Source organism: Catharus ustulatus, chromosome Z, assembly GCF_009819885.2.
Source record: "Catharus ustulatus isolate bCatUst1 chromosome Z, bCatUst1.pri.v2, whole genome shotgun sequence".
Classification (NCBI taxonomy): Eukaryota; Metazoa; Chordata; class Aves; order Passeriformes; family Turdidae; genus Catharus; species Catharus ustulatus.
Window position 1 is genome coordinate 55091544 of NC_046262.2, and position 15761 is coordinate 55107304.

Below are 15761 nucleotides of genomic sequence, written 5' to 3' on the forward strand. Positions count from 1 at the left end.
ATTGCAACTGATTAGGCAATAATGCTACTAAAATATCATTTAAAAATCTATCTCTACTATTCAGTATTGAGTAGTGTTACTGTTACTCAGTATTATTGTGTTTAACACAGTTATCTTCCAGTTACTCCAAAGTGAACCATCCCAAGTACCTGCAGTCATCTTGTTACATGTTGTCTGTTTCATGAAGTGGTCCCATCCAGGATGGGCCTATTAAATACCATAAAGAAAAACAGTAGTTTTAGCACAGCTGTATCAATCGCTTGCTCATTTCTGTGACTTGCATTGTGGGACTGGTCAGCCTTTAACTTTCATTTTTTGCTTCTCAGTTGACATTCAGTGATGCTTCTGAGTCCCTTTCAGTTCAGGATATTCAATGTTTTTATGATTATTTGGTATAGAAATATTTGATTTGAACTCTGATTATTATTTTAAAGTAGAGATGAAAATAGACAAGTAGCTAATTTGGTATTGCTTCACTTGATGGATTACTAATAATCTCTCACACTGCTTTGTACTTGTAGATCATTATATTGTAAAATCTCTGCTGAGGGGCCCTCCGGAGGTTTGGCTGTTTAAGAGTGCTTACCCAGCTGGCAGGAAACTAATACCCAGTGTATGTTATGACAAACTTCTGTACAGTTGAGGACATCCCATCTTTCTCCTTAACTATTTCACACATGGAGCTCTTGGCAAAGCTTTTTTCCAAAGCTTCCTACTGACCAAGTGTTTAGAAGAGCAGCAGAGTTATGCAGTAGCTTAGTTTGATGAGAAGAGCTGAGCCGAGTTTGATGAGGAAAGCTGTGCAGGATTCCTTCAGTTTAACTGTAAGTTAAATGTGTGTGAGTGAAGGGAAAAGTAATTTGTTTACCTCTTACCTTAAAAAACCAAAACAAAACCCCAAACTTTGCTGTAGTGTAAGATCTTGTAACATTTCAATATTTCTATTTTTTTCCTCTTTCTTTAGGGTCCGGGTATATCTCATCCCTATGATAGTGGGCACATAGCAATGACTTACACAGGACTATCATGTCTGGTTATTCTTGGAGATGATTTAAGTCGAGTAAATAAGGATGCCATACTGGCAGGACTGAGAGCTCTCCAGCTGGAGGATGGAAGGTAAAAGATAATTTATATGCTGCAACTCCCACAGCCCACATGTGAAATGAAACATGTAAGAAACATGTTTTTTATAGAAGTAGCTATCTTTTTGTTCTGTTAGAAAATAGTTTGATTGGTAGTCATGTAAGTCATAAAACATGTGCTGGGTTATTGAAAGTAGTTAAGTCATCAGAGGATACTAACTAGCTCTTTGAACCAAATGAAGGCTTACCAAGCAGCAAATCCTCGAAGAAGCAATTAAAGGTTTGTTTATTCAACCATTTACCTATTTTTGTATATTGCAGAAGCATTTAGGTTGAAAAAGACTCGAAATCATGAAGTCCAACTCTTAACCCAGCACTTGCAAGCCTTGCACTAAACCATGTCCTTAAGTGCGACATCATGTCTTTTAAGTACCTTCAGAGATGGTGACTCCACCATTTCCTTGTCCATTTCCCTGGACAGCCTGTTCCAGTGATAGACACCCCTTCTGATGAAGAATTTTTTCTGATACCTAATCTACACCTCTTCTGGTGTATCCTGAGGCCATTTCCTCTGTCCCACTTGGGAGAGGAGGCTAACCCCACCCTGCACCTTTCAGGTAGTTGAGTCCTCTCAGTGTTCTTTTCTCCAGGTTGAACACTACAAGCTCCCTCAGGTACTCCTCATGAGATCTGTGCTCCAAACCCTTCCCTAGCTCCACTGCCCTTTCCTGGACAAGCTCCAGCACCTCAATGGTCTCCCTTGTTGTGAGGGCCCCAAAATGGAGCACAAAGTTGGAGGTGTGGCCAGTGCAGAGGAATGGTTACTGTCCTGGTTCTGCTGGCCACTTTCTGATACAAATATCCAAATCAGGGCATCCATCATCTTCTTAGGAATCTCTGTGAAAATGTGTCAAAATAACCCAGATACAAAAATTTTAAAATATTCATAGAGTTTGGTGAGATTGTTACAATAACTGATGAAAAACTGATTCACGATTTGTATTAGAAATTATAGTATTAGTAATTACCTTTATACATACCTGGGAAACTAGTCCTCAAGTTGCAGTAAGGAAAGAAAGCCCTGTGAACTATTAGGATTCCTAGGAAGTCAAATTATTCTGCCCAAAAGAGATAAAATGGTAAATCATATATCTGTATATAGTGTAATAGGTGAAAGATTCTAAGCATAAACCTCTTGGAATAAATAAACACCAGTGTCATTATGTTGCTGGGAATAGTTACTCAGGCTCCTAAATTTTCCTTGGCTTAGAATTGTGTCTTCTAAAAAGAAAATTTAGTATAGCTTTGGGTTATATTTATGAGACTACTGTGAGCTAATCTGTAAAGAAAACACTGTGCAATTCCTTGAACTGCGTTTTATATTTTCTGTTGTAACATGGGAAACAGTGTCTAAAGACAGAAATGCTTCTTTCAGTTTCTGTGCAGTGCTGGAAGGAAGTGAGAACGATATGAGGTTTGTGTACTGTGCTTCCTGTATCTGCTACATGCTCGATAACTGGTCAGGCATGGATATGAAGAAAGCAATAGACTACATTAGAAGAAGTATGGTGAGTGTTTGCAAAATATTACTTCTTCTTGTGCTTTAAGGCATATATAGCTTTTTTTCTTAACTAAAACTATGGCTAAAAAAATCTCTGTCCAAACTGTATTACAGTAATTTCTTTTTTTCTTCCTGCTCTTGCGAGTTGAGAATTACAAAGCACATTGTTTTTTTGCATTTGTATTGTCATTAAAATGTGCCTGCTAGCAAAATAATTTTATTCAGTTTGTTTGTTCACTGCACATTAAATTTAAAATCCTGTTTGTTTAAAATAGTTAAGCAGTTGAAAGCAAGTTTTTGAAAACTATGGTATGATATTTGCGTAACTCAGAAAAAGTGCATAAAGCATTTTTGAAAAGTGTACCAATAAGATCCTCACATTTCATTGAGCTGTAATACTGCTTTTTAAATGATACACAGATTCAAATAAAATAATTATTGACATCAGCTCATGCTTGAATGTTTCCAGCCATGCACTTCATAATTTATTTATTAGATACTTGGAATGAAAAAAAAATATTAATGAGTATGTACGCTTTTTTTTTCTGTGTCTGTGCAAGTTGTCTTCATATTTGATTGGAGTAAAGGAGCTTTTCTTTTTTTTTCATGTTGTTTCATTAGTTTAATTGAATTACATTTTCCAACATTGAAACACTATTTTTTTAAGGAAGCTGAGCAAACTTGAAAATTGCAGTTCCCTGAGTGTGAGTAAACACAGATTAAACTTTTGTGGTCCACAAAAAGGACCCAAATTTATGATGACACACAACTTCTGTTGTAAAGGAGCATTTTCAGTACTTGCTGCCAGCAGCAAGGTTGTAAAATTTACGTGAGAAACAAGTTTTTAAAAAGACTTCAAAATCTCCTGCTTCAGACGAAACTGGTTTTTATTTGTTGTTTAGTTTTAGGGGAGGTAGTTGAATGTCTTAGTATTTCTTACTGTACACCTCAAGAATCTTTCTGGCACACTGCCATAGTCCTGGACAGGCTGAGACGATCAAGGCCAGGGCTCAGTCATACAAGGGTATAGACCAGCAGTCTGATCACACCCTGGTAGCGCCTTTTATCCCATTTTACCCTCTGTTTCTCCATGCTTGTTCTTCCTCAGTCTGATTTGATATTTCTGTTTCTTACCATTGGCTCTTTCCCTAACCATCCCCTAGTAAGTTGTGCTCACCCCTGCCCTGCATTCCCCAGAAAACAATCCATGATAAGGGGCTTTCTATACGATCCTGGAATCTTCCTCCCCTGCATCCTGTAAGAGCCCTTCTACCATAGCTGGTAGCTCACCTTAGTTAGCATGGATTCTCAGCATGAGAATATTCCTGCTGAAAATCCTTCTGTGGGATTCGCCCAAGGACAGTGATTTATCCATTCTCCTTTCACAGTCTGAGGGAGGAGTTTAGGCAGAGTGCTTGCTCTTACTGATCAGGTTGGGAGCATTCTTCCTCGTCTGATCCTTTCTGGGCATTAATGTTTACTGAGATCAGTCTTCAGTCAAATAGCTTAGTAGAGATACATAAGAGAATCAAATGTTACGAAAGAGTAGAAAACAAACACAACAGCAAAATCCTCCTTGTAGTTCTGTACATCACATTATCTGTTAGTTAACCTTGTGAACATTTGAGTGCAATTTTGGTCCGAAAGGAAATGGTGGAACTAGGAAGGCAACAAAGTTGAACTGTGAAAGGTATGAATCAACTTGTGTGAAAGGAGTACTTAATATACTAGGAATCTTTATTCTGGAAATGAGATTGTTAGGTGGAGTGTGAAAGAGATACATAGAGTAACAGGTAGCACTGAAAAAATAAAGGGAGTGAGAAGCAATTATTTCTTTCTAGGACAGAACAGACAGACAGCATCAGATGAGGCCATTAGTAGAGCAGGCAAGTGGAGTTTTTTTGAAAGTTTAGACCTTTGAAGTGGTACTGGAGATTTACAGTGTAATGTGATCTTGAACCAAATTTATACTTTGCTTCTAGGGTTTAGCATTAATTGTTGCACCTGCAAATTCCAGTCATTATGTTCCTATTGGAGAAATAGGTACCATTTAAAAAAAAAAATAGTTGAAGCCTGAACATGGCAAGTCCTACTAGTACTTCAGTTCACCAATAAAGTGAAACTGAGTCTTGGCCTGGTCAAAGTTCAGAAGACACTGTGGCTTATCGCAAAGATTGTGTCTTTTCCTAACTAGCTCAGAGTGTAACTTAGGGAGATCTTACACGCAATGTTCTGTAGGCTGTTAGCTTGTAGAAATATGTGTTTTTGTACAGGTTTACTCTGAATTGGTAGGTTAACTATGCACTGCTCAATAGGACTTTTTTAAACCACTGGTGTGCTTGAATTCACTGCAGAGTTGGTATGCATGTGTACGCTAATTCTGTCTGTGTTTTCTGGGTTTGCACTCCTTGGTCCACTTGGTCCATTTCAATGAATTAACTGCAAGTTGCAATGTGTCTGGCAATTCTAGGAAAAGACACAAAACCTTTGCATCCTGCTTGGTCACATTTAGAGCTGCATATGTCTGAAGAAGTCTCAGACATTCAGGGACTAGCCCATTGTGAAGATCATTTCACAGCAGTGGTTGTTCCTTCCTTTCATTCATTCATCTCTTTTCACCACTTTCCTTGAGATGTATTTCTGTTCCATGACCTGTCACAGGAGCCAAGTATTTCTTAAAAGTGTATCTCATAAATAAATACAATGAGTGTGGAATGTGGCATCCAAGAATGTTAGCTTGATTTCTCTTATTAAGATTTTGTAGATGATGCTAAAACTAACCTATAAAATGGAACTATTTAAATTCTGTTTGAGATTATTTCATTTTTTACCTCTTGTGTAAGTAACTATATAATTAATATAACTACAGGCTTTATTGTAAATGCTTATTCCTGTTTTGCTATGTCACCACATTCTGGCACTTTTTTTAGTTATAGAACAAAAGTGATTGCATTGCTCAGCACTAAACTGCTTTTACAGAAAGGTGTGGTTTTGATTTACAGTAATTTCACGACCATAAGGCACACCAGACTATAAGGTGCACCCCCCGGGAGTCGGCAAAATTCTCAACTTTGTAGATCAGATAAGGCGCACCGGAATATAAGGTGCGCTTTTTTTTTGCAGCGAGGCTCCACCCTCAGCTCCCCCCGCGCGGTTGCTGGCCGAGGCTCCGCCTCAACCCAGCAGCCATTGGCCCCCGGGACCGCCTGGACCCGGGAGGGGGTGGTGCCGCGGGCCCCTGGGCCCTCCTCCACCCGGCTGCCGCGACCCTTCCAACTCCCCCCACCGCTCACGGCTCACACTTCCGGGGTGGCAAATGTCGCAACTTTGTACGTCAAATAAGGCGCACTGGACTATAAGGCGTGCTTCCAGGTTCGGGGAAAAATTTTAGTCAAAAGGGTGCACCTTATAGTTGTGAAATTACTGTACTGTTGTATGTCACTTGTTTGCACCTAGATGAAGCACATGACAAAACTTTTCAGTTTTTCAAAGTGGCGTGCAGGTGAAGTGCATCTGGTCCGGATTCACAGTAATGTGACTGGTTAAACACAGTGCTCTTTGTAATAAGCTTGTGGATTTTTTAGCTTATTCTTTGGAATTTGTTGCCTTTAGTGATGCATTATAAGAATTATGACATTACAGTTCAATACAGCTGAGTAAGGGAGTGCATTTGTGTCGTTAATCAAGAACTGCAGGAGATTGAAGCATAAACGATGTTTAAAATGTTAAAAAAATTGAATCTTCATACAGAATAGATAGCCTTCTTGTTGTCATTCAACTGAAAAAGTGTTTATGCAATGCTGATCGCAAAATAATTCTGGGCCAGTGTTGTTGTCAGTAGAATAGTCAGATTCCAACACACAATTTTTATCAGTGTAGGCTGGTTCTTGTCTTTCACATTCGAAACTCAGATACATCAGTAATCAAAAGACAACAGACACTAGGATGCTGAGATTTTGAATGACTTTCAGAGACTAAAAACCACTGCTCTTTGCAACAATGCTTGGTTTTTTCAAAGCAGAACTATCACAAGAAGCTTTAAAAATATCATCTGCTTCTTCTAGCATAGTCTTCTTCAAATGCAGTTGTATTGGTCTGTTGATATAATTAAGGTGGTTGTAAAACTTGTAGACTTAGAAGTGAAGATGTTACCCAACTGGATTTACACGTTTCCTGAGGATAGTATTTAATTATGCAGTTGTCATGTTGCAGTAATCAAGAGCTCCTTTTGCACACAATTTCTTGAGTCTTTTTGAAAGAACAAAGAAATAAAAGTATTGCCTAGCTCTTTAGGGCACACAAGTCCACAAAGAACAGCTACTGTCTGTAAATAAATAGGCATCAGTTAGCCAAGGATCAGGTATTGTCTGTATAGTTTGGAGCTGATTGTACAGTCCAGCATAGTAGTGTCTGGGATGCGCACTTAATAGCTTTTCTTCAGAGCTAATTACTTTGTCATACAAAAGCAAGCCACCTACTCTTTAAATTGCTGTTTGTAGAGTAAATTAGCTTTGCCAGCGTAGCTTAGCTAATCAGCTTGCCTTTTCTTAGCAATTAATGCATCTGTGGAGTGTGGTAGCACATTTGTGTTGCATTCTCAAAAGGCAGTGAAAAAGGAAGAATTCACACTGTGTGCTTTTTTAACGTTCAAAAGCTCATAGAGATTACTGAAATTTACTGTTCAAATTTGAGAAATCAAGCTGCAGCTTGAAGTGTATGTGTATTAGTCTTTTTGGTTGCTTCAGCTTGTAGCAACAACTCAAAACCAGGAATACAGTTTTAATGTAGCTTTTGTGTCCTCTGTTTACATTTTTCTTCTCAATGTCAACTTTAAATGCAAATATACAAAATAATCCTTAGGTAATTTCTAAAAATATGATAGTCCTGTAGCCATTCTTTGGTTAGGACTATGGGAGTCATTAGTGGTTTGTCAAAATGTCATGTGTCTACTAGCCACTGTTCTAGAGAAAATGTGAGAAATTCATACTCAGCGCCTGGAGGATATGGGAGAAAGATTTTTGCTGCTTTCTGTCTGATGAGATACCGATCCAGTCTTGAATTGAGCAGTTGATGTAGAATATGTAGAATCTATGTGATTTAACTTCAAAAGTTTACCTCGTTGTTCCTACTAAGCAATTTGGTATTTGTTCAGAGATAATTCTATGTATTCATAGAGTATTCTATGAACTCTTGTAAAACAAACACTTCCCATTTTATGAGTAATTTCTGTATGATCCTTTGTTTCTTTTCATGAAAAATGATTTAATGGATTTTTAGGGAAGAAAGATTATTCTTACATATACATATGTTCCTAGATTGCTCATGACAGATGTGAACTATGATATTCTTGGTGCTTTGTCAGACTTGAGTTTCTCCTTTTGTTGCACTTAGCAGAGTCATTTTTCAGTGCTGTAACAGTATTTTTAAACTGTAATATTTTATAGGCCAACTTAAGTTTATTCCCATGCATATTATAATTTTCTTCTTGCTTCTGGCTCCCTTCTCATTTTCTTTAAAACTTGATGTACTTGCTTATTACTTAAGTATTGCTTCGATTTGAGTATTCTACACATAGTAGTACCTTGCATTTTACCTCTTCTTTGATGTTAAACTGCTCTTGTATTAGAGACAGATTAAATGACCTGTTTAATTTTGTTTTGTTTTGATTACATACCTTTTTTTTTGTTTTTTATACCTGGATTATATACGTTTTTCTGTGTGGCAAAGACACACTTACCCTTTTTCAGGTTCCTAACATACATCACAATTAAAATTAATTCTGTGAAAGTCATAAAAACTGCCTGCATTGAAACAGGTCTGCTTTGTTAATTCTATTGTGCCAAGAACTTTTGGAGGTTCAGAATGTAATCAGGTTAAATTGTGGCAATGATCCGATGATAATTTTGCTGGTAAACTAAGAAATTGCAATGTCTGTCAAAGTGCTGTGGTTCTAAAGTAACTGCTTTGTGGGATTTTTTTTCTTCAGTCTTATGATAATGGCCTGGCACAGGGAGCTGGACTGGAATCTCATGGTAAGAATGTCAAAGTGTTCTACACCTTTCAGAGTGCTATTGAAAATGCTGTAGGAGGTGCAGGGTATGCCATACTTACCCTGCTTTTCTGATTTTGAGGAAGTGGTGAGAAGGAGCAAATCCGAAACATACCTCCAAATATCACTTCTTCTTCCTTTAAATCTACCTTAATATCTGAACAGACAGGGTCTTAACACCTCCATTAATCTTACCTTATGAGTGTTTTGTTGGAATGTGTTGCTTGTAGTTCTCAGCTGTCGCTGACATAGCAAACTTTTTCCACGCGTGCCATTGTTACTCTGAGGATTTTATCTGCAAGAGATTGTGTGCAATGTAACTGATTATTTCCAATTTCAACAGCTTTGGTAAAACCTAGAAACATTTCCTCTGATAAATACAGCATCTGTTACGGGTTCAAATCTTGAAGCAAGAGTTGGTAGATCTGAAGATAGGAATTCCCAAGAGACTGCTATTTTTAAGCAGAATGTTTCTATGCAATGTGAATTAGCAGTCTGCTTGTGACAGAGAGGCTTTTGACTTAGGTGGCTGATACTAAATCTAGTGCTATGATCTGTTTGACAAGCTGGTGATTGGTCAAAGGTTGGACTCGATGGTCTTGGAGGTCTTTTCCAATCAAAATGATTCTATGATCCAATCAAAATGATTCTATGATCCTATCAAATGTTTCCTATCTTTATGCTTAGTATTGAGCTTTGATGGGATTTTGTCTGTTTCCTTCTTGTTGGATAAATAAAGCTGAAAATTTTAAATTATAACCCTAGGTATTAGAACAATTGGTTAACTAACTTTCAGTAGAACATTAGTGATAACAAAGAGCAGTACTTCAGCACTGCATTTCAGCATCAGAGTGAAAATAATCTTACAACTCCTGGAGTCTTCTAGCACCAGGATATTGTAAGGAGCTTTGGGACCTGAATCATCTGTCAGCAGCTTGCTTATGGTCTTTCCCAACCTCTGATTTTATTATATCAGGCATTAGACTCAAACTTTGATGGCTTTTAAAAAGTGATGAGTTTATCTTTTTAAGCATACAGTTTCCTTGACAGCAAAAAATTCTGTAGAAGCACAATTTGTGTACTACAGCCATGAGGGTCCACAAGTCTTTTTCACTGTATTAACTGTGAGCTGCTACTTTTTTAAAAATAATTTTAGTTTGATTTTTTTTTTCTTCTTCACCAGACACTTCTGCCTGTTTATGTCCTCTGAGGGATTGTGTCTGAGGCTGGCTTTGGCATCTCTGCTTCAGTCTGATTGCTGGAATTCCAATAGATTTCTTTTTCAAGTTACAAATGAAGAAATGTTTCTGTTGCAATGCCATTTACTTACTTCTGGATTGCTGTGTAATGTAAATTGCATGGCATGGAGAGAAAAAACAGCTTTAGGAAAATGAACTGCAAGAGCTGGGTTGAGGGGGTTCCGTCCTCCCTTTGGCATACCTGCTGAGCTAGAGTGTTCTTACTTATTTGGATTTTAGACTTAAAATTAGCTTTTTCGTGCTTTTAGAAGTCCATTGATTTAATTGCTAATAACTTAGTTAAAGTTCTGACTGAGATCGGGCAGGCTTCAGAAAATCTGTGTATCAGAGCACTGCAAACCCTGCTCTCCCTTCACAGGTGGCTCTACATTTTGTGGTATTGCATCACTGTGTTTGATGGGCAAACTGGAGGAAGTTTTTTCAGAAAAAGAACTGAACAGAATTAGAAGATGGTGTATAATGAGGCAACAGAATGGCTACCATGGACGACCCAACAAACCTGTGGACACTTGCTATTCCTTTTGGGTTGGAGCAACATTGAAGGTAGTGTACAGAACAGCTAGAAGGATAGTTATTGACTTATTTGATTTATTTAAGCACCATTTTCTTTACTTGGAAGATTTAGATATTTGACCAGTATTTGCTCCAATATGCATCAATGCCTATAAATGTATTTTATCTTGCCAAAAATGCAGGAAATGGTGGTTTACCAAATTAGTGGTGTCTGTGCTGTCACTGCTTCTCTGTCTATTTTAAAATAGGCACTATATTCTACTGTTAAAAATATACTGAGACTTAGTTAAAGACTTAGTATTAAAAATATACTAAGATTTTATTCCGTTATGATGTAATTTCTTTTCAGCTCTTGAACATATTCCAATATACAAATTTTGAGAAAAACCGAAATTACATCCTGTCAACTCAAGATCGCCTTGTTGGTGGATTTGCCAAGTGGCCAGACAGCCATCCAGGTAAAATAACTTCTCAAAATTGCAGTGAATGTGTTCTAAGAAATACATTCCAACAGTCAGTCATCTGAAAGATGTAAGGGAAACTGTATCCTTCAAAAAAAAAGAAAAAAAAATACTAGAAACCCCTCAAAATGTAGTAAGGTTTTCATTCTTGAAGTAGAATGAGGGAGATGAAGTTTTTCCTTGTTCAGCCACAGAGGAAGTGAGCTGTTGTTGTTTAGAGTACTGTTAAAAGAATATCACTGTCTGTTTAGTATGTGTTTAATTGTTCTGTTTAAAGGGAATATTGTGTTGTAAGTACCCCTGTAAATTGAGTTTAATATGTCAAAACATTTGTTTCTTAGGAAATTAATAATTTAAGCTTATTCAGAAGTCGTAGATATATGTAAAAACAGTCAAAGTTTGCACAGTTCTATACTGTGATTAACAGATTGTGGTCATACAACTATGTCTGTAGGCTAGTTATTATGCTCTTGGAAGCAGGTAATTTGAAGTAGTGGAAAGAACTGAAAAGGATGCTAAAATCTTGTAATTTTAAAAGTTGTTAGAATTCAATTAAGTTTATGCAAACTTGGGAAAACAAAGCTTGTGGCAGTAGTGTTTGCCCATGGCATTTTGTACAGGGAAGATAAACAGTCTTTAAGCTGACCAAATAAGACAAAAATTTAGTCATAATAAAGGAACAGTCTGTTTAGAATCTGTGTCCTGATATTTAATCCTTCCATAATTTCATTTTGAACAACAGAATTTTTCAAGGTGAACCCACCCTGAAAGTACAGTTCTTGTGATATATTTGCTTCTGCCTCTTCCCTGAAAAGCAGTTCAGGATTTCTGAGGAATTTAGATGTGTTTACTCCTCATCATATAGATTAAACAGTATCATTTGGAGCGAGTATTTCAATTTATCTTAGTGAAACATTTACCTTGTGAGTCAGAGATTTAAAAAGTCTGTTTCAAATACCCATCGCATGTAAAGTGCCTTAACCTGTCTTAAACTTAATTTCCTTTTATGGCAAGGTTGCCCCCCCTAGTTGACCAAGGGAAACCAGTTGAGGTAATTTAAGACTTCCAATACTGTTCCTTCCAGGATCCTTCTGGACAAACTATCTGGTATATGGCTAGGTAAACACGTCATGGGATGGGGGAGCAACTGGTGAACGCATTGGGCAAAAAAGGTTATAGTGTGTGGTGACTGGTGAGTGGTGACCTGTCACTAGAGGGGACAGGTCTAGTCCTGTGCTCTTCAACGTCTTCCTTAATGGCTTGGATGCAGGACTGGAAAGAATACTAAGTGAATTCACAAACAACACTAAATTGGGAGTAGCTGTTGACTCCTTTGGGGGCAAAGAACTGTTGCAGAGAGACCTTGACAAATTAGAGAGATGGGCAATCACCAACCATAAGAAATTTAACAAGGGCAAGTCCTGCCGTGTATGGATAGACTGGGAAACAAGAGTCTGGAGAGCACTACTGCAGGAAGGGCCCTGGGAGTCATGGTCAGTGGCAAATTGAATATAACCTGGCAGTGCCTTGGCAGCCAGGAGGGCCAAGAGTGTCCTGTGGGACATAAGGCACAGCGTCACCAGCTGGGCAAGGGAGGGGATTGTCCTGGTCTGCTCTGAGCTGGGGCAGCCTCACCTCCAGTGCTGGGGGCAGGTCTGGGTGCCACAACACAAAAAAGACATTGAGCTGTCAGAGAGTACCCAAAGCAGGGCCATGAGGATGGTGAAGGGTTTGGAGGGGAAGCCGTGTGAGGAGTGGCTGAGGGCACTTGGTCTGTTCAGCCTGGAGGAGACTGAGGGGAGACCTCAGTGCAGTCACAACTTCCTTGTGAGGGGAGCAGGAGGGGCAGGCACTGATCCCTGCTGTGTGGTGTCAGTGACAGGACGTGAGGGAATGGCCTGAAGCTGTGTCAAGGGAGATTTAGGTTGGCTATTAGGAAAAGGTTCATCACCCAGAAAACCGAGGGTGTTTTTGAGCACTGGAACAGGCTCCTCAGGGAAGTGGTCACAGCACTAACCTGAGAAAGTTCAATAAATTTTTGGCAATGCTTTCAGGCGCATGGAATGTCTCTTGGGGTATCCCATGCAGAGCCAAGAGTCAGACTTTGATTGCCTTTGTGGGGTCCTTCCAACTCAGGGTATTTTATGATTCTGTGATTCTGTCTTTTAGCACAATTATGACTGTTTGATATAAGATTTAAGAAAGGCAAGACAAATAATGATTTTTTCTCTTTGCTGTAGGGGTGCATGTTTGTGTATTTTCCAGGCTTACTGTAGCATTTTTTTTTCTTAGGCAGTTGGTGGCATAAGTCTGTGGTAATGTTTTGAAAGAAAAAGTAAAAAGTTAATGTAGTTCTGGTATGAAGAAAAACTATAAATGCAACATTGCAAAGATTACTTCTGAGGACTTGTGTTTTCGTTGTTAACAGATATGCAGCTGAGCTTCCTGCAACCTCAGTCTCGTATCTGAAAGGCAAGCTTTCTTTTGATCATGGCTACACTAGAAAGATTCCTAAGACTTAATCAGAATTAGATTTTAACTTCTGTTGCTCCTGCTTTATAAAAACTGTGTTTAAATTTGGGGACTCAAGCGGTCTTTGCTATGCAATAATGTTTTTAGGAAGAAGACTAGAAGAAATTTCAGAAGACAGTAAACTGCTTGTGATAATGTATGTGTTATATGGACTTGCAATGTTAACAAGTAACTCTTTCCAGCTGATTATTCAAGGAAATAGTATTTTGTAGTCTTGCTGTGTTCCCATGCTAACAGACATCAAAACATTGTTGGTTACGAAGACCACTAGAATTATTTAACACAGAACTAATAGGACAAAGAAGAAACAACCTCAGGCTACACCAGAGGAGGTGTAGATTGGATAGCAGGAAAAATTTCTTCACCAGAAGGATTGTAAAACATTGGAAGAGGCTACTCAAGGCAGTGTTTCAGTTACCATCCCTGGAGATATGATATGATTGATATGATATGATATGATATGATATGATATGATATGATATGATATGATACTTAGGGACATGGTTTAGTGCTGGTCTTGACAATGTTGGGTTAAGGATTGGTCTCTGATCTTAGAGGTCTTTTCCAGCCTAAATGATTCTGTGATCCTTTTAAGTGAGATACTAAATTATTGACACCTCCACAGAGTGCTGTGTGTGGAGATTTTGCATGGGGCATATGAAATTCCCCTTGTCTTTTGATCTTTTGCCTGTGATTTCATGGGCAGATGATCCAATCTGACTGCTTGCTGCTACCCAGAGGAGGCAGACTCGGCGAGCTGTAACCCTTGTGTAAGGTGAGCATCAGGGGCAGCATGGAACAGGAGAGTAGGAGTATCCCACTGCTGGCAGTCATCTCTTGATCAAGCTGCATGAATTCCTATCCTTAGGGTAATCTCTCAGGAAAAAGGGAAGATAGGAGAAGTAATGGCTTCTTCAGTTTCTCTAAGCTTTGTGGCTGGCAGCTATGGGCACTAATTTTGTTGTTTCAGTAGTTAGCTGCTCATAAAGTAATCAGCCAAGAAATGCCTGCAAGAAAAAAATTTGCTTTTCGGCCCGGTCATTTTCAGATACTTAAATCGTTTTTCTTTTCTGCTTTGGCACTTTTGAAAAATAAAGTCGTGCAGAAGTTGTTATAAAAGAAGTCTGGACTTTAGTTCATGTGGGTAGCTTTGGGCAGAAATGTTTCCTTTCCATCAAAATTCAGGTTTAAAATACATCACATGATTACTTGTTTTCCTTGGCTGTAATTACTCAGAGGTGTTTGAATATGGGAACACGTGGCTATTACAGCCTGAAATAATTTTATTTTTCCTTTTTTGTCCTTCTTTCAGATGCTTTACATGCCTACTTTGGGATCTGTGGTCTGTCATTAATTGGAGAATCTGGCATTTGCAAAGTTCATCCTGCCCTGAATGTAAGCACAAGAGCATCAGAGCGTCTTCACCACCTTCATCAGATCTGGAAAACACGGACTTTAAACAGCATTCAGATGGCACACACCTCTCTACATGACTGATTTAGACTTGAATTTAGTTCTGGTAGCATAATTGTAGCCCAGGGTTAAAAGCCATGCATAACCAATGTGCTCTTTTAAGTGCTGGAGTCATACAATCAGATCTGTGTTGCTGGCATCACTTTGATAGGGAGTTGCCTTCAGCAGGTTATTCTGCATTGTGAAAAGGGGAATATTTTGTTTATATAGAAGTTTGTCACCGCAGACTGTAAATGGCTTTTCAAATGGCTTTACTTCTAAGAAATCCCTTGAGGCATTTAAACTTCATTTTAATTTTATTTTTTTAAATTTGTGCATACTGTGTCAAACTATATAATGGGGAGTATTTTCAAAATTGTTTACATATCATACAGTATAGCACAGAACATTGAAGTTCTTTATAATCTTACTGTTTGACATATTTTTGGGTAGAAAATCTCTTATATTACAGTAATTTCACGATTATAAGCTGCACCATTTTGACTAAAATTTTGATCCCAACCCAGAAATGCGGCTTACACTCAGGAGGGGCCAATATATGAAAAAAGTTCTGAAATTTCCCAACCCAGAAATGCAAGCCAAGGTGCCGAGCTGAGCACCTGCCAGTAAAACCTGGGATTGCATGATTGTTACAAATTGGTTACTCTGTTGCACAGTGGGTAGAGGCAGGCTCCCTGCCGGCAGTGTGTGAGGGGAGGGGGGGATTCTCTCCTACCGACCCCGTGCCCGGGGGAAGGTCAGGGGCTCTATGTTGCTGGCCCTGCAGCCCGGTGGGAGGCAGGGGCCTCTGTGCCTCCTTCATGCTGCCACCCAGGGTGCGAGTGGGCTCCA

General features: G+C 38.7%; 1 protein-coding gene across 1 annotated transcript in view; it reads left to right on the forward strand.

Moving 5' to 3' along the window:
• The window catches only part of PGGT1B (protein geranylgeranyltransferase type I subunit beta), a 33512-nt gene extending 18066 nt beyond the window's left edge, over positions 1-15446 (forward strand). Inside the window, 7 exon segments of the mRNA XM_033084817.1 lie at positions 965-1116; positions 2518-2650; positions 8630-8675; positions 10310-10494; positions 10814-10922; positions 14770-14904; positions 14907-15446. Of these exon segments, the coding sequence (XP_032940708.1) occupies positions 965-1116; positions 2518-2650; positions 8630-8675; positions 10310-10494; positions 10814-10922; positions 14770-14904; positions 14907-14950 (804 nt within the window). The 3' untranslated portion in view covers positions 14951-15446.
• Positions 15447-15761: the final 315 nt, after the last annotated feature.